This window comes from Acomys minous, assembly GCF_964271855.1.
Source record: "Acomys minous genome assembly, chromosome: 16".
In the NCBI taxonomy this organism is placed as follows: Eukaryota; Metazoa; Chordata; class Mammalia; order Rodentia; family Muridae; genus Acomys; species Acomys minous.
In genome coordinates, this window is record NC_140498.1 from 49,581,818 (window position 1) to 49,600,277 (window position 18,460).

The 18,460-nt window shown below is 50.0% G+C and overlaps 1 protein-coding gene across 6 annotated transcripts in view; it reads left to right on the top strand.

Moving 5' to 3' along the window:
• SNX29 (sorting nexin 29) overlaps nucleotides 1–18,460 on the top strand; it is a 401,127-nt gene that overhangs the window by 344,588 nt on the left and 38,079 nt on the right. For all 6 annotated transcript variants that reach the window (XM_084763168.1, XM_084763169.1, XM_084763172.1 and 3 more), the window contains one exon: nucleotides 13,268–13,408. In XM_084763168.1, coding sequence (XP_084619294.1) covers nucleotides 13,268–13,408 — 141 coding nt within the window. The remainder of the gene's footprint in view (nucleotides 1–13,267; nucleotides 13,409–18,460) is intronic.

An 18,460-nucleotide genomic window follows, 5' to 3' on the forward strand; every position in this document is an offset into this window, starting at 1 on the left:
CGGCAGTATGGCACATGTGTCCTTGAGTATAGCACTGAGCCGTCATAACTGCCCTGCAAGGTAGATGTTCTTAGTGTCCCATGGCAGTATGGCATGTGTGTCCTTGAGTATAGCACTGAGCCGTCATAACTGCCCTGCAAGGTACATGTTCTTAGTGTCCCATTGTGCAGATGCTAACAGCTTGTTTCAGGCAGGGGATGGAACCAGAGCACAACTGAGGCAGCAGTGGACCCCATAGCTGGGATTTCTCCCTTTGCCCTTCAGGCCGCCCCACTCATGGGAATGCCAAGTCACAGCCCGGGCATTTCAAGGCTCAAAGGGTCTGGAGGATGGCCCTAGAGCCTGGACCACAGGGAGAAAATCAAAACACAAGCCAGGCCTGCAAAGACAGAAGTTCAAATCACTTTCCCACTGTCTACTGGTTGTAGGCCTTGGGACAAGCCCCTGCCCAGGCCTCATTTCCAAGATAAAGCTGAAGATGCAGTACTCACAGTGAGTGCACTCCATGGTGCTTTGCAAGCCCTGGAGGTGGGAAAATGTTCTCAGCCCCATCGTGGGCATTAGGGACTTAAAAAAAAAACCCTCCATTTTATAGTATTATTTTGAGAGAGGAACGGGTGCCCAGGGTCCCCAGCTGTGTTCTGGTGTCTGCGGCATGCATGCAGTTGAAATTTGGTCTCTTGGGATGATGAACGAGGCCATGGCTAGCATGTCTCTTTAATCACTCATCAAAGAGGGGTGTGCACATGTGATGGTGGAACCTTCTAGTGTGCTGCTGGCTTCCCATGATCCAAAGCAACTATTGCAAAATTGGGTACTTCTCAAAGGAGAAGAGTAAAGGCTGTAAGCCCAGTTTTGCAGCTGTGTGAAGAAGGGTCGGTATCTGCATTTCTCTGGGCTGCTGTGTCACTGTGGGCCCTGCACTGCACCTGAGCCTGGGTGGGCTGAGTTGGCATTCTGGAGCGCATCTGCTCCAGCCCAGATAATCCTCTTGGTATTCTTTAATGAGGCCTGCAGAGTGTGTATTGGTGAGAACAGTTCTCTGACATGCCCAAGTGAGAATGCTGAGGAAGAAGTCAAGCCTGACATAAAATCAGGCAGGTGCATGCGTGCATGTGTATGACACGTGTAGCAGTCGTAGGGAGTCAGAGGTCAATGTGGACTGTCTCCTACTTTCACTTTCCACCTCTTGAAGTAAAGTCTCTTATAAACCCAAATCACCAGTTCGCTAGATAGTGTGATGTGCTGGGATCTATCTGCCTGTGTCTCCCACCACATGTGTGCTCAAAGCCAGCATTAACATAAGTGCTGGGGATCTTGGGTCCTCAAGCTTGAGTGGTGGTGGGCACTGCGCTCACTGAGCCATCTTCCCAGCCCTTTGTTTCCTCACAGTAGGGAAGTGCTGTTGTGTGAGTACAGACCAGTCATGTATTTACTGTCCACTTAGATTTGATTGACAGGACCTTAGTCTTATGTTCAGAGCTGAATAGGATCCAGAGTTCTCAGACAAGAGAGGTCAGGCTGAGTCTGTATTCATGTCAGCCCTTCTGGAACTTAGCGAACTGGCCTTTGAGTAATGTCTCAGTCCATGTACATCCATTGTGGGCTCAAAAAATAGAGAGATCCAGGCTGTAAAACACTATGGTCTATGAAGATGGCTGAGCACAGACCCTGGGCCAGCTATCATGAGTACCTTCCTGCTTCCCCACATAGCTCACGGGAAGGCTCAGCAACCTGTCAACCTGGCCTCTCTGAGATGTCTAAAAACTACCTCCAGTAATCCTCCTTTCCATCCTCCAAAGCCACAGTATTCATCATGGTACTGGTGTGGGGCCAAGAGGGGTGGGGCCAGGGATCTCATCACCGTCAAGCCAGTGCAGCCTTTCTCTCCCGGGAAACCCCCGAACCTGATGTGTGTGGATTGAAGGATGTGTGTGGTGAAGCAGAGCAAGCATGGTGGGAAGGCTATGTGGCAAGATGCTCCTATTCCTTCAGGGCAGCAGCTGGGGAGGAAGGACAGGACCACTCTTGTTGCTGATGCTGTGCTTGTACATCGCTCCCAGCCCAGTGGATTGGAGCATCATTCTGCATACCTCAGCCCACATCCCAGGGTAAGATGCAGCCCTGTGGTCCAAACGAAGTCCTGAAACTGTTTGTACTCTTGTACTCTTGTCTTGTACTGTTGAATACTCTTGTCTTCAGCATTGAATGTGCTGCTGTCTGGATGCCACTCTTTTATAGGCAGAAGGTTTCCTGTACTCAAGTGTATTTGATTCAGAGAGTATAACCTAGTGGGCAGCTGCTTATTGTTTCGCCTGGCCTGGTCACTCAGCTTTCTTCACCCTTCAAGGCCCGACTGGGTATCAGTTCCTCCAGGAAGCCTCCCTGATGGACCTTGCTGCTTCACAGCATGCAGTGTCTCCTGGCTGCTCTATGTTCTAACACTTCCACCACAGGACAGAGTTAAGTGGTGTGTGGGCTGCTTTAGAAAAGGTGTACAGCTTTGCTGATAGCAGCAAACTTGTGTGTTGCATGCCAGCTAGGGTAGTTGGCTCTAAACACAAACAGTCTTCACAGGCAGCTGCCTTCATCTTATGCCATGAAACGACTTCATAAACTAGTGAAGGTCATGAGGCTAATAAAAATATCCACTCTAGTAAGAATGTGCAATTGGGATTTGCCCCAGGTAGCCACAGCCCCCAGTTTGTACTCATAATCACTGTTCTGACCCCTTGGGCCACCTGCTGTGTGTCCTCAAGGCCAGCACAAAGCTTGGTACCTAGCAGATGCTCACTCAGCAAGTGTGGGGCCAACTGCAGTAGATTATATCCCTGTGGCCTGCAGCTCAGCCTGCAGGTCACTGCCAAGGGTGGCCTGGCTTCCTCTGTCGCTGTGCTAATAGCCAGAGGAGAGTCTGCTTGCCTGCTCCTGTAGCTGGAGAGTATGTGGTCCCCACTGCCTTACCTCTTTCTTCCAAGGCCAAGAGAAACATGCCTGCTACCAAAACTTGTCTCCTGCACTAGGAGCTGCCTCCGCGCTTGGCTCTGGGCTACCGGGGGACAGGAGGTTACTGTCTGTTATAATAGTTCCATTTGGGCCTGAGAATGGTGGAAAACATCAGACTTTGCAAGGGGCTCTCCCTCCATGTCTTCACGTGGGAAACCCTGAGGCATTGTGCATGTCCATGTGGCAGATGGCCCAGGATCGGGCTTTGCACAGGTTCTCAGCTTGCTCTCTGGTCTCCAGTCCCCAGAGAACCCCTGTGCTAGTCCTGCGCCTGTGGCTGGCTCTGCACTCCCCCGTCCACTCTCAGGCACTGGCATTTCTTCCTGTCCTTTCATTCTGAGACCTTCATGTGATAATCTGCTGCTCCTCCCATTCTACGGGAAAAGAGGACGGAAGAGATGTGCCATCCTCAGGGTGCTAAGCAGATGTCACACTCACCTAACAAAGTCACACTTCGTTTCTGTCACCAAAGTCAGACAGAAGAAGGAAGTCTGAAAACCATGAAAAGTTATAAAGGAAGTAAGACGCTACCAGCTCATAGAACCACCTTGGTTAGTGTTTGGCTTATTTCCTGGCTTTATTTCTGGGCTGTGACTGCACTCACACATGTATCACACACCTATCATGTATTGTAATAGTCTCTAATTTACTTTAAAACAAAACAAAACGAAAACAAGGCCTTACTCTGTAGCCCAGGGTAACACAGACTCGGTATGCAGCCTCAAAGTCTTGACTTCTGCCTTGGCCTCCTGAGTGCCAGGATTACAGGTGTGAACCATTGTGCCCAGCTCTCTTCTTTGCTCCTTAAGCTCGTATATGCCAGCTCTGCCTCTTGTCCTCTCAGCACTACCGACACCAGGCTAAATCCCCCACCTCCGACACCTCTCTTGTTCCTTTGTTGAGACAGGGTCTCACTCTGCAGCCAAAGCTGGCTTCAAATCTGAGATCCTCCTGCCTCTGGGCTTCTGAGCACTTACAGGTGCCACCATGCCCAGCCTGTCATCACTTTTATTTTAAAAACTTCTGCATTAAAAAATAGTTAATTGGCCGGGCGGTGGTGGCTCACGCCTTTAATCCCAGCACTCGGGAGGCAGAGGCAGGCGGATCACTGTGAATTCGAGGCCAGCCTGGACTACAAAGGGAGTCCAGAACAGCCAAGGCTACACAGAGAAACCCTGTCTCAAAAAAAACAAAAAAAAATAGTTAATTGATAAATAAAAAGTGTATATACTCAAAGGTATACAATATGACAGTGTGGGGTGTGTGTGTGTGTGTGTGTGTGTGTGTGTGTGTGTGTGTGTGTATATGTGTGTGTGTGTGTATATATATATAATTTAATGACTACCACAATAACATTGACCCATCCTTCACCACCTGAATGTAGTATGCATGGTGAGGGTTTGTAAAGGCACCTCTTTTCTCATGCCAAGTTTCTGGAAGACCGTAGACATTAGCTGTAGGCATTGTCAGAGGGGTTCTCAGAACTTACCTATCTGTGGTCTCCACATGAGCCCCCTCATGCCAGCACAGCACAGCAGCCTGTCTGTGCACTCTGCTCGCACATTGTCACAAATGGTAAGATGTCTTGTATGTACATGTTCATATGCGTGCCTGAGCATGTGAGCATGTGTGCATAGGTATGTGTGGAGGCTAGAAGTTAACTGGGACACCATTCTTCAGTAGCTATCCACCTTGACATTTAAGACAGTGTCTGAGCTACTGTTCTATTACTGTGAGAAGACACATTGGCCAAGGCAACTTACAAAGGAAGGTGTTTGACTGGGGGCTTGCTTATAGTCTCAGAGGGTTAGTCTCTGATCTTCGTGGTGGGGAACATGAGGGCAAGCATGGTGCTGGAGCAGTTGCTGAGAGCTTCCATCTTGAGCACAGGCAAGAGACAAGGTCTAGTGCGGGCTTTTGAAACCTCAAAGCCCACTCCCAGTGACGTGCATCTTCCAGCAAAGCCATAACTCCTCCACCAAGGCCACTCCTCCATATCCTTCTCAAACAATTCCAAACAGTTCTCCTCACTGGGGGACACGCAGTCAAACATATGAGACTGTGGAAGCTGTTCTACCTCAAACCACCTCAGGCAGCACATCCCTCACTGGGTTAGAACTTGCCAAGTGTGTGAGTCTCCTGTCTCCACCTCCTTCGAGTCTGCAGAATCACACCACCACACCTAGCTCGTTTGTTTGTTTGTTTGTTTGTTTTTGACAATCTGGGTCTTTTCTTTCTGTACATCTATCAAGCCATGGATTCCCAGGGAATGGCTTCCGCAGCTTAGGATCCTCCCATTAGCTCTCACCAGAGCGTCCCCTGGCTGCAGCGGGCAACAGTTCAGCTGAGCCACATGCCTTGCTCTTAGTTCCTCCCCTACCCCTGATAATTTTCCTTCACCCATTTCAGGAAGTGACCTCATCTCTTAGAGTGCTCAGTACACACATTGCTACTCTAGGCAAGAGTCTTGCCCTTGTTTGTTCACAGTAGTTCTGGGTGACGTAGACTTCTGGCTTTGCCACGTCATATCTATAGGCTGCTCCTTTCTGCATGGTGCCCATTTCCCTGATGTCTGTGCGTCAGAGGTCAGCTTTGACACACAGAGTTAAACCATCAGGATACAGAGTTGGCGGAAGAAGGCAAAGAGCTGGTGGCTCCTGGCTTCTCAGGGCCAGCACTGTTTGTGACTGATGACAAGCTCTAAACTCTCTTAACACTTAGTACTGTGTACCTGGAGATTCGCAGAATCTGGTGGCTTCCGGTGAGAAACTCTGAACTTACTTTAACTATTTAACAGCTGAATCTGATGGTTTCAGGCTATTGTCTCCTCTGATTGTAGAGAGAAACTTTAAGGGCAAAGGAAAGGGGAGGAAGCCAGAGCTGATGGCTTCTGGCATAAGCTGCTGATACATACATACAATCAAACAGACAGACAGACAGACATATTTGGTGGATGGTGGCTGAAGGATGGAGCAGGTACGTGTACACACACACACACACACACACACACACACACACACACACTCGGTGCACATGCACACAAACACCTACCTGGTGGATGGAGTAAGCCCCACAGGCTTCAACAACTTTTATTATTTCTTGGTTCCTTTTATAATTTTTGAGGCAAAATTCTCTGCATCAGAAGAAAAATTACCTCATAGCCATAAAAGCAGTTATTGCAGAAACAGCTAAATACAGAGGGAAATACAGCAGGATTATCGATTACTCATGATTAACTAAACATCTATCTGTCACTTCATGTCACAACTTTGTTGTAAGTTCAAAGCAATAGTTCTTCATGTTATAGGGTAACATGGTTCAATGTTAGCATGGTTTAAGGATTTACAACAAGATAATTATTTACATGCCTTCCATTAAAGCTCACACCTAACTAAGCATTCTTTATCTGTCTCTTAGCTCCACAAGTTCGTTGTAAGTTCAAAATACTATTTTTATCTGTCTTTCATTTCACAATTCAGAGCAATAGCTTTTTATGTCCTGGGTTAGCAAGTTTTTTTTTTTTAACCAAGAAGCAGATCCTCTATTTTATACCTTATTTTTAAAGCCTTATATAGGTATCATGGTGCATACCAAGACCCATGATGTCATCTCTGGGCTTAACCTAGAATGAATGCCTTCCTAGATCGTAAGTTTACCTCAAGCCTGTTTTTCTTCCTAGTGCAATTTATATGCTTGTAACATATGAAGGTTCACAGAACTTCCTATGCATCCTTTGCTATTCTGGGGTGGGGGATCCAAAGTTACTTGAATCAAATCAGGAATTTTATAAAATCGTCAATTCATCTGAATAGCATTATTTTATGAAAGTTTATATTCATTTTGATAACAAAGGAACTCTGCACAACAGAGTGTGTAAATACCCAGGAATCAACCACACCGGGGAATAGGCCGTCAGAGTTTCCTCACTTCCATCCACATCACGCTAGATAGATGACGAATATGGCAGTGTCAAGCATAGACAGCCCTATCAGCAGCAAGAAGCAATCTAGAGACAAAATCCCTGGGCACATCCATCATTAGCTGTGCAAAAATAGTGGGCTGCCTTCAGGAAGCTTGCTTGCTACAGCCTTTTCTGCATGGCCTGTGCCATCTGTGAGAATACCCTTCTAGTTATATTTGCATGTATATGATAGAGTATATTTCCTAAGAGGCTTAGAGAATGTGTCGGATGCCCTGCCCCTTACCTGAGCCCATCATTCTGTACATCTGTAAGATGGCACCTGTAGCTGACAGCAACGCCTTGTCTTTTTACATGGCTTTCTGGACTTGAATTCAGGGCCTTTTACTTGAGAAGCAAATTCTTGACCTACTGAATCATCTCCTCAGGTTTTTTGTTTGTTTGTCTTTTTTGTTTTTTTCCCTGTGCAATCAGCCATTAGCCTTGAACCCAGGTCATCCTGCCTCAGCGCAGGCATTCACCACCACACCTAGGCTTTTTCAGTCTGGTCCTTGTTCTAAATCAAATACCCATCAGCTGATTTCTTGTGTCCTTATTCCTAACCCAGCTGGAGATACCATGTCCCTCTCCTCCAGCTTTTCTCCATTTGAATTTTTTGTACCTTCTTGCACAGGCCAATTAAGTTTTGGAGGGTAGGGCTCAAGCCTGGCTTTATTCTTCCAGTATCCCCGGGGACTGTCCCCAACCACACCCACCCACCCAGAGGTACAGAAAAAGCCACCAGGCTGTGTCCTTGAGCAAGTAACACCTACCTCTGACCAGGGAAGACCTGATGTGAATGGGGTCTGGAAGGCAGGGCACATGACTGAAATTCAGTGTTTTCAGGTCTGGTCACCTTCAAAGGTGAGCCAACAAGCCAGCAGGAAGGCCAGATTTTTGGGACCATTGGCCAAGCCATTCTGAGAAGCATCTCAGAAGGTGCTGAGTGTCCAGGCATAGCAGAGCTCAGCTGGATGGACTGTTTATGGGCCAGCCTTCCACTGAAGGTTGGCCAGAGACTGTGCTGGCCCATCCCACTTCTCAAGCCTTCTGTATCCCACCCATCACAGACCTGTGGGATGGTGCTGGCAGTTCTCAGTAAATAACACATCTCTTCTTTTCCTCATCTGCATCATTTACATAACCCAGTGAACTGAAAAGTCGTTTTTCTTCAGCTAAGTTGTTCATCTTCTTTACAGCATTTGGCTGCGATAATATCGCTCCATCAGTGTGGCCTATGGTAATCTGGGCATTTTGTTCTAGCGCTGAAGACATTCACAGTTAATAACACATGAAGCCATTTCATTAAAAGGAAAGTTGAGCGAGGATACATTAACATAAGCTGTGAACCAAAACACAAATCGTTTCACTCATTGGCTATTAAGGAAATAAAATGAATTAGGAACCTCAAGCCATTTTGAAGAGCATCTAATGTCCTCTGACTAGTTTGCATGTGACAGTCCTCATGTTGGTGTTGGGCTTTTCTCTGCTTTTCTCTGGTGTGAAAATGATGTGGCTCTGGGCGCTTCCTCCCTCAGAAGCTCTGAGCTTGGTCTCCACTGCCCTTCATGTCATGGTGGTACTTACACGTATTACTTGTTCCATGCTTCTTTTTAAGAGAAAAATATCTCTGAGCTTTGGAGAACTTCTCATGCAAAATGTCTGGTCCATTTTGAAAGGTGTTACTGAGCCACATGCCCTTGTCCATGAGTCCCAGGCAATGAGAGTCAGACTTGCATTTTCTAAGAGAAAAGACCAATGTTTCTCTGGGCCTGTTCACATGCTCTGGGTGTAGTAGTGCAGACCTGTCACCCCATATATTCAGGGCTCGGGTGAGGAGAGCTGAGGCAGAAGGGTCACAAGTTTAAGGCCAGCCTGAGCTATAGAGTGAGTTCAAGGCTAGCTTGGGCAACTTAGTGAGATCCCTCAAAATAAGAAGTGAAAATCATGGCTGGGATATGACATATTGGTTGTTACTTGCTTAGCATGTATAAGGTCCTAAATTCAATTCCCAGCAGCAAGGAGAGGAGGGGGTGGGTGTGAGAGGAAAGAAGAAAGAAAGAACTACATCATTTGCTTCTCGGGGTCAGAACTTCCGATGGCGCAGAATTGAGTGAAGAGAGATGTTTAGTGACTGCTAGCAAGCAGAGGCGGCCTGGTGTTTTACTTGCAAACCCACAGTTTGTATTTGTGAATCCTTGCCACGTGTGGGCCAGACTCTCCCGTCTGCTCCTTGTCAAGGTTTACAGCAGCCATTAAGTATCTCCTATGAGGTCCCCTTCCCAAAATAGCTCTCTGGTTTGGGACTCTGGGTGTTTGTGACAGAGCTGTATAAATGCCTTGCTGGCCTGCAGCCAGCATACAGGGTGCCCAGCTCTGGCTGAGTCAGAGCCCAGCGTGTATCTTGGGGGTTATTTTAGTGCTTGCACCCACCCAGGGGGGGTCAGGTTCTGACCTCTGCTCTGGGCCATTGAGCTGTCTGCAAGCAGAGGGCACTCGGATCGGCCCCAGCCACAGCCACCCTTTCTGTTTGTGTTCTCTTGTCTGCCTAGCATTTGACAATTAATTAGGCATGGTAATTACCTGCTTTAATTTCGTGATTGCACATCCTATAATTACCCCTAATTCTGTAATAGGGAAGTTCGTGTACACAAAGGCAATGGATGATGGAGGTGACAGAGGCTGCCATATCTGCAGCCGCCATTGCTCACTGTGCCTGCTAGGCATGGCTTCTCAGGACCATCAGGGAGCTCGGCCTCCACCCCATTCTGCAGTGGGAGGAGCTGAGTTCCAGAGTGAGGCACCATCCTTATTGTTACAGTGAGTGTACTGGGGGGCAGCTAGGATGGGGGCCAGGCCTGCGCACAGCTCTGCACCCTGTGCTTCTGCCAACCTACCTGACTCCTGCCTGCTGTGGGCTAACGAGGTTTGTGTTGTGCATGGCAGGGTTTGACCTGGAACTTTCACCTGCCAGCCTGTCTAGCCTCCCCTCCCCCACTGCGTGTGCACCAGTTGCTCTCTGGAACAACTAACAGTTGACAGGTGTGTTGATGCAGGTACTGGACATTGTCCTAAAGTCACCCAGTTCTCCCCAAATCAGCAGCACTGGGCCTCAGATGCAGTGTCTGGCCTCCCTCTCAGGACTGGTCCAGCTGCACCTCATGTGTGTGTGCACTCACCGCAGTGCCGTGGGCATAGCCCCACCCCGCCCGTAGTCTGGGTTGGACATCTAGGTCCTTGAGTTGAGGACAGGAAGAAGGCATGGCTTGCTGACATACATATCACGCAGACGCTCTTCCCATTGGTCATTACTTGTGTCTGCCATGTGTAGCCATTACTGTGATGGAAATGCAGGACACTAAAGCACCATCCTTTGTACTCAGGTTGGAGGCAATATTGGCCATGTGTTTTTGTCATAGTGGCATAATAGTCTTGCCTCATACATTTAGATCTGTGTACCCAAAGGAGACAGGTATAAATAAGAGCATCAAACTAGAAATTCCGTATATGCCAATCCCTGCAGAGCAGGTAAATACTGGTGGCATGTTACCACAGTGGAATATTATGCAGCCATGTCAAGGCACTAGTGAGAGGGCATATAGCAGTGTGGTTGCATCTTGCAAACATTATCTGTGAAGGACCAGACATGGTGGGTAATATAACCTCCACTTATATGGAGTTCAAGAAAGAAGAGTGTGGTGGTGCACGCCTTTCATCCCAGCACTCGGGACACAAAGGCGGGTGGATCTCTAGGAGTTTGAGGCCAGCCTGGTCTACAAAGCAAGTCCAGGACAGCCAAGGCTACACAGAGAAACCCTGTCTCTAAAAACTAAAAGAAAAGGAAAAGGGGTTGGGGGAGAAAGAAGATATACAGGGGAATATGCGTAGCATTGCAGATGAATAATACTGACAAGTGAGAGGCATGAGGAGCCATGTGCACTCTTAAGACCCTTTTAAAGTTAGCATGTCTTCACTGTTCAGAATAGCAGGATCCACCCTGACCTTATTATAGACATGTGACGCACACTTAGGTAGCATTTACCTGCCTGTCACCCTCTGTTGTCCTTCCCCCCACTTCCCATCTGGGCCCCCAGTTTTCATAGTTCCGTGTGTGTGTGTGTGTGTGTGTGTGTGTGTGTGTCTGTCTGTCTGTCTGTCTGTCTGTCTGTCTGGATGCCTATGTGAGGGGAAGCACACAGGGTTTTTCTTCCTGAGTCATTTAACGTGACGATCTCCAGTTCAATCCATATGTCCACAAATGGCTTGACTTTGGTCCTTACAGCTAAATAACTTCATCCTTATAGCTGATGATTTCTTCATCCATTCAACTGCTGGAGGACATCCAGGCTGATCCCCTAAGTTGGCTGTGGTAATAGTGTCCTCAGCTGGGTCATACACCATCCTAGCTGAGCTTCTGAGGGGCCTGCACACTGACTTCCATAGTGGCTGTAACAGTTTGTCCTCACTAGGAACGAGTAAGGCTCCTCCCTGTCCCCATCTTTGCCAGTGTCTGCTGTTTGTTCACTTGGTGACAGCCGCAGAGCCTCTCCTCGAGGCCCAGACCATGCAAGCGCATGTTCTAGACTGTGGCCCAGGCCCCAAGCCCCCAACTTCCCTTTGCCTCTGTGTGCTGCGCAGGCCTTTCTGCAAAGGGATCTCAAGATCGGCACTTCCTCTTCCTGCAGTGGAGAGCAGGCCTGATGCTGACCCAGCCGCACCCTCCTGTTTCATTTCCTTCTGCTGGGCCGAGGAGGGGTGTGGCTTTCTTCCTTGTTTGGAAGGAGCCTGGTTGTGTAGGACTGCTTGGCTTCTCATCCCTCCAGGGAATTCTTGTCTGCATGGCTCAAGCTGAGGAAACTGGGGCCAGTTAAACTTAATTTAAAGGGGGACCCCTTGGAAACAAGCAAGTTAATTAATTGATTAACTGAATGAATGAACGAATGACCCTAACAGTTCTTAACATGTGCACTCTCAGTTCTGTGGTGTAGAATTCATGAGTGAATCGTTTGCACCTCGGGTTTCCCAGGGTCAGATGCCAAGCAGGTTGTTGGGGATTGGCTGTTAGTGATGGGGTGGGTGGGTGACGGCATTCAATTCTATCAGATTAGATCCTTAGATCTGAGGGAGAAATGTAAGTGCAAAGGTGAAGCCAGGGGCTTTTCTAGAAAGGAGAACACTTGGAGGCAACTGGCAACTTGCAGGCAATGGGACATGCGGCCCAATGGCATCAAGGATGCTTTGCTGTTGTCATTACTCTTGAAGGTGAATCAGTAGCATAGGAGAAGGGGATTAGACTCACAGGGTAGGGCCTGGCTTCAGGGTCAGGGCGTGTTTACAGAACGTGAGGATGCAAACCTGGGCCTGCGGCTCAAGTCTGAGGCCTACACTGGAGAAGCAGATGGGTCCTGAGTGGAAGCACAGGGCCTGTAGAACTGAGTGTGGTTGCCCTCAGGGCAGGCAGGACAGAAGCCGAGCATCCTTGTAGAAGGCCCAGGGAGAGCAGGGGTGTAGGAAGCACACTCTTGCTTCCCCCAAGTAAAAAGAGTACATAATGTACTTCAAAATGTACACCATGGAGAATGCCATCAGACTTTCACTCCCTGTAGAGAGGTTGGGCTCCATTGGCCTGTGAGAGGTGTTGAGGATGGAGGACCCTTGCTTTATGTGAGGTACAGTAGCCATTTCTCAGAGACTTGCCCCCCCTCCCTGTGGTTCTTTTTAAGACATCAGCTGGGAGCAGTGGCACACACCTTCAGTACTAGCACTCAGCAGGCAGAGCAGGAGGAAGCTAGCCTGCTCTATGTAGCAAGTTCCAGGGCAACCAAGTATGCATAAGGAGACCTTTCTCAAAAGGAAAAGAAAGCCTCCCATTTCTCAGATTTCCTTGCCTGGAAGGTGCTGAACCCATAAACCACAACAGGCTCTTGAGCAGGCTCTGGGCTGGGCCCCAACTTGACTGAAATAAAGTCATGTCCCCACATGTACTTATACCCCCTGGGCTGACCTCCTGTTCCGCCAAGGCCTTTGGCAATCTAGAACACTCCCTCCCCTTTGCCTCAAATCAGCGTGTGTGCCGATCAGTGTGACCCCAGGTCCGTGGGACTTGCAGAGGCAGCTCACATGTGAACAGGGAGATGCGTCTATGCTGTCACTCCACACTGGTGAGCTGCCATCGGGGCCACCGTCCTGTGCCAGGTGCTCAGTGCCCAGCGGTGTGTGGACAGAGTGACGCAGCACCTGCCCTTGTGGGGCTGACACTAGGAGCTCGGACTCAGCCTGTCTTCCTCTCTTCCTCATTGGCAGGTCTACATTCGGATAAAGGATGACGAGTGGAACGTGTACCGGAGGTACACAGAGTTCCGGGGGCTGCACCACCAGCTGCAGAGCGCCTTCCCGCAGGTCAGGGCCTACAGCTTCCCACCCAAAAAGGCCATCGGAAACAAGGTATGCACCCGGGGCCAGATCACCGCTGCTGCTTTTGTCTGTCCTTGAAGACTGTGCTTGCCACAGAGAAGCTGCCATGTTAGGGGAAACAGAGGAGAGAGTAGCCACCCATGAGCACCACCTGAGGCAAGGCCAGCCTTCCTATGGCTACGCCTCCCCTATTTCACCAGAACAACTTGCTAGGAAGCAGCAGAGAGCCGGTGTGCTTGGCTTCCCTTCCAGTAGGGAACACTCAGTGTCACCTGCGCTTTGCGAATGCATCAGTTTGGATGCAGGATGCAGGCTCGGCTGTGGGCTTTAAATAGTATTTTTAAAACAGGCCAGTAAGAGGGTCCAGTGGGTAAAAGTGCTTGCTGTGCAATCCTGTCACACTGAGTTTAGTTCTGGAACTCATAGTAAGGTGGAGGAGGTTTTCTGGCTTTCATGTGTGTGTGTGTGCATATGTGCATGCACACACACACACACAAATATATAATAAATGTTTTGGGGGTTCTGGAGAGCTGACTCAGTCATAACAGTGTTTGCTGTACAAGCATGAGGACCTAAGTTCAACTTTCCAGCACCTACGTAGAAACATGACACATACCTGTAACCCCAGCACTAGGGAGACAGCTTATTGCCTCGCTCCTGGTCAGTGAGAGCTTATACATCAGCTTATACACACATGCGCGCACACACCCACATACACACACACACATACACACACACACACACCACAGAATAAGTTGGCGTCTGGGTTGGTCATACTTGGTGTGCTGTTCTGGTCTGATATTTTCCCCTAGTTTCCTTCACTGCTATCATGATAGTTATTCACATGCATAAAGAGACCAGACTTTCTCAGAGAGGTTTGTTATGGCTACATCTGTCATGAAGGTGTGGTGACCGCTATTGAAAGCACATTACTGTTTAGTCACCCTGCAGAGGCCAGCTGAGACTGAAGAAGGCAGACCCAAGTGTGGACCCGGTGTGCAGCTGCTCAGTCAGCTGTCACTACAGGTGGCCTCATGTATACCCTCCTAATAGTGAGAGGGACCGTTTCTCCTTCCTTGTCTGCGCTTTGCCCTGCTGTGGGGCTTGGGAACTACTGTGCCCACAGCCCATGACGGCACTCCTGTCCTGCCCTGGGTTTAGTCACCTAGAGTAAAGCTGGGCACCAAAGGTCTAACTCCATGGATGGTTCTAGATCACAGCCATCTGGGGCCATTCAGAATCAGATGGGAAGAGGCATTTCACAGCCACAGGGTATTAAACAGCCAGTCAGATGTGGCAGCTCGGGACCCTTTGAGGACCTAGTATCGACAGGGGCCCGCCCACAGGGCTGGTTCCCAGTGTGGGCTGCCTGCAGAATGGCTGCTCTCTCAGCTCTTGCTCCTCATTATAAAGGCCGTAGCCGCTTTACTCTGATATCCTCATGTCTTCCCTGACTCGGACCCCTCCTCTTGCTGTGATGACAATGGAGCCATCCAGAAAAGCTGCAGTGGTCTCTCAACTCAAGGTCCTCACATCAATCATATCTGCCAAGGCCATTTGCCACCTAAGGTTCTAGGAACTGACTCAACCTACCACACACCTTATACCACTGAGCACATTCTCGGAGGAGGCTGACGCAGCTCCTCCTTCACCCCTTGCTTCCTCCACCACCCCTCCTCGTTTTGTAAGCCTCCACGGAGGCACGTCTACCAAGAGTGCCAGTCCCATGAGCCAGGTTCACCAAATGGAGGCTCAGGACGGAGGAGTGAGGCCTTCTGGGGTTCAGTCATCTAGAAAGAGCAGATGGCAACCCTGTCTTTGCTGTGTGGAGTGGAGATTGGGTGTGGCTCCTCTTCACAGTGGGCCCCCATGCAAGAGACATCTCCATCTACAGTAGATCACCTGGTCTCTGCATGCAGGGGACGCCTCCATCTGCAGTAGATCACCTGGTCTCTGCATGCAGGGGACACCTCCATCTGCAGTAGATCACCTGGTCTCTGCATACAGAGGACGCCTCCATCTGCAGTAGATCACCTGGTCTCTGCATACAGGGGACACCTCCATGTGCAGTAGATCACCTGGTCTCTGCATACAGAGGACGCCTCCATCTGCAGTAGATCACCTGGTCTCTGCATGCAGGGGGCGCCTCCATCTGCAGTAGATCACCTGGTCTCTGCATGCAGGGGACGCCTCCATCTGCAGTAGATCACCTGGTCTCTGCATGCAGGGGGTGCCTCCATCTGCAGTAGATCACCTGGTCTCTGCATGCAGGGGGCGCCTCCATCTGCAGTAGATCACCTGGTCTCTGCATGCAGAGGGCGCCTCCATCTGCAGTAGATCACCCTGGTCTCTGCATACAGAGGGCGCCTCCATCTGCAGTAGATCACCCTGGTCTCTGCATACAGAGGGCGCCTCCATCTGCAGTAGATCACCCTGGTCTCTGCATGCAGGGGGCGCCTCCATCTGCAGTAGATCACCCTGGTCTCTGCATGCAGGGGGCGCCTCCATCTGCAGTAGATCACCCTGGTCTCTGCATGCAGGGGGCGCCTCCATCTGCAGTAGATCACCTGGTCTCTGCATGCAGGGGGCGCCTCCATCTGCAGTAGATCACCTGGTCTCTGCATGCAGGGGGCGCCTCCATCTGCAGTAGATCACCTGGTCTCTGCATGCAGGGGGTGCCTCCATCTGCAGTAGATTACCTGGTCTCTGCATGCAGGGGAAATACCTCCCCTGCCAATGCAGTGGGCTGCCCAGCTGGTCTGGTTTACCCTAAGCCAGGCTATGCCAGGTGGTGTCTTTCATCCTCAAGTTCATTTATGCACAAGTAAGCAAGAAAAAGACTGGCCCACAGACCCAGGTGGGGAAGGGAGACACAGTGGACCTCCAGCCGCTAGCCACAGCCTCACCCTGACAGGCGCCTTTTCATTTCTCCACAGTGATCTTGACCTTACATGAGGGTGAGACACACACAGTTTCTCTTCAGTCCACTTTGACTAAACACCAAGATGGATTTGGGCAATTTCTTCCATTTCCAAGGACTGAGTTGGAGTATAGAACTGTCAGTACCCACCAGGGCCTTTGACGAACTCTGTTAAAGGCCAAGCTTTTGTGGATTTTGTGTGGGCCCTGGAGCTTAGAATCTGCTTTGGTGTCCTGATGACAAAATTTCTAGAAAGTTTGAATATAGATTTTCCAGAAAAGTCACCATGTTGGGATCTTTTCTTTCATCAGTGTATTTCAAAGGTGACTCACTTGTCTGTTTGGACCATGAAGGAGAATCCATACATGACATTTTGGGGGTGACTGAGTCATGAACACCCAGTCACTATGCGCCTTGGCTGTTAACTGACTCACTCCTGAGTTGACTGGCATGAGCACCCTTCAGGGAATAGCCTGCGTAGTCTGGTTTATGCGCCCCTCGAGCGTCTGTGTACTTCCCCCACAGTGCTGGCTGTCACTGGTGACAGTGACTATGGTGACTGTGAGGCAGTGGGTCCCAGCAGGAATTCCTCAACTGAGTTCTAACAGCAGAAAACTTGCTGGTCGGCTGAAGGTGGCTCTCCCCCTCTTTGTTCTGGGTGTGTTGTACAAGATGTGCTAGAGGTCAGGCACACTAGGCCACATGTGGCCACCGACCACCTGAGTACCTCTGCAGGCTCCGGGCTTGGGCAGGACTTGGTACTGGTCCTGTTACTGCTTGGTGAGTAGGTAGGAGTGGAGAATCATAGGCCTGCTGAACGCTCACTTGGCACTGAGCCAAGGTAAGTCCCTTTCAACTTGTTTGAGGAATTATTCCTTCAGATGCTCAGTAAAAACACACAGGAAGAGAACGGTGCCTGTTGAGATGCGTCTGTTCCCCTGCTGAAATCAACCCCCAGGCTGCTCCTGGGCCCAAAGAGGGAAGCAGGAAAGTGGAACTGGTAGCCTTTCAAGGGAGGATAAAGAATACATCCTTGTACTGGGTGTGTCCAGATTATGGGATGTTGTGCTGGGTGCTGGGAGCTCAAGATGAGTGTAATAATAAAGGGCCACAGGGAGGAGCAAGAGTGAGAGCCCAGCCCAGGCTCCATAGGGCAGCCTGAGAAAAGCAAGGTACAACACAGGAGAAAGCGTCCCAATGGTCAAAAGCAGCGAATGACCTTTAAGGAACAGTCATGGTATGGTGAGAGCAGTGTTTCTGCTGCAAGCTCCGGGCAGAGTCCATCATGCTGCCCACTCAGACCTCTGGAGGCACCTGCACTCCTTGGCATGTGCCCGCACCCCCATATTTGCTTCTCATGTGGATACATCTGCCAACCGAAGCAGGGGGACACTCTCCTCTGTGTAGGGGTGAGGGGATGGGGGCGTGGGGGTGGATGTGGGATTCCTCTCTCAGCAGGGTCCTTCGTTCAGCTTGCCCTTTCTTGCCAAGCCACCCACTCACAGGCCGTGGGCACTGGGCAGGGTTAAGTGTTGCATGCGGGGGGGGGGGGGGGGGGGCCTCCTGCCTACTGCATACCTCCTCTTCTGGCCTGTAGTAGACGTTTCTATTTTCTGTCTTTACACTGGGGGGAACAGGCATAGGTGAAGTGATTTGACCAAGGCCATCTCTCCTTTACAGCATCAAGGCTCATGTCCAGCCCAGCAGATAGTCTGTGGGGCCCTAGTCTTCAGTACAAAACCACATGCTGTGCAGAAGTACAGCGTGTCACTGCAGCCCGGAGGGCAGCTGAGCAGGCATGGGTCAGCCCTGCCTAGCTGGTGACCTTCGTGTTGAGTCTGTGAGTCTTGGTGCTGTGGGAATCAGGCAACTGGGGAAATCAGCTAAGAGGGCTTCTCCTTCCTGCTGGGCCTTTCACATGCTCCTAGCACCCCATTCCCATTCCCACTTGGGGGCCATGTGTGGAGCTGACGCACCTTCCTCACAGTCCGTCCTCAGGCCTGTGTAAACCTTCCTGGACATCAGAAGCACAGGGGAGACAAGCCACCTGTTAGTTCCTTCTGTTTTACATGCGCGTGCTAGACCCTGCGAGTCAAGGAGTGGGGGTGGGGAACGTGGGGGTGGGGGAGAAGAGCCGGAAGAAGCCAGGGGAAGGAAGACTT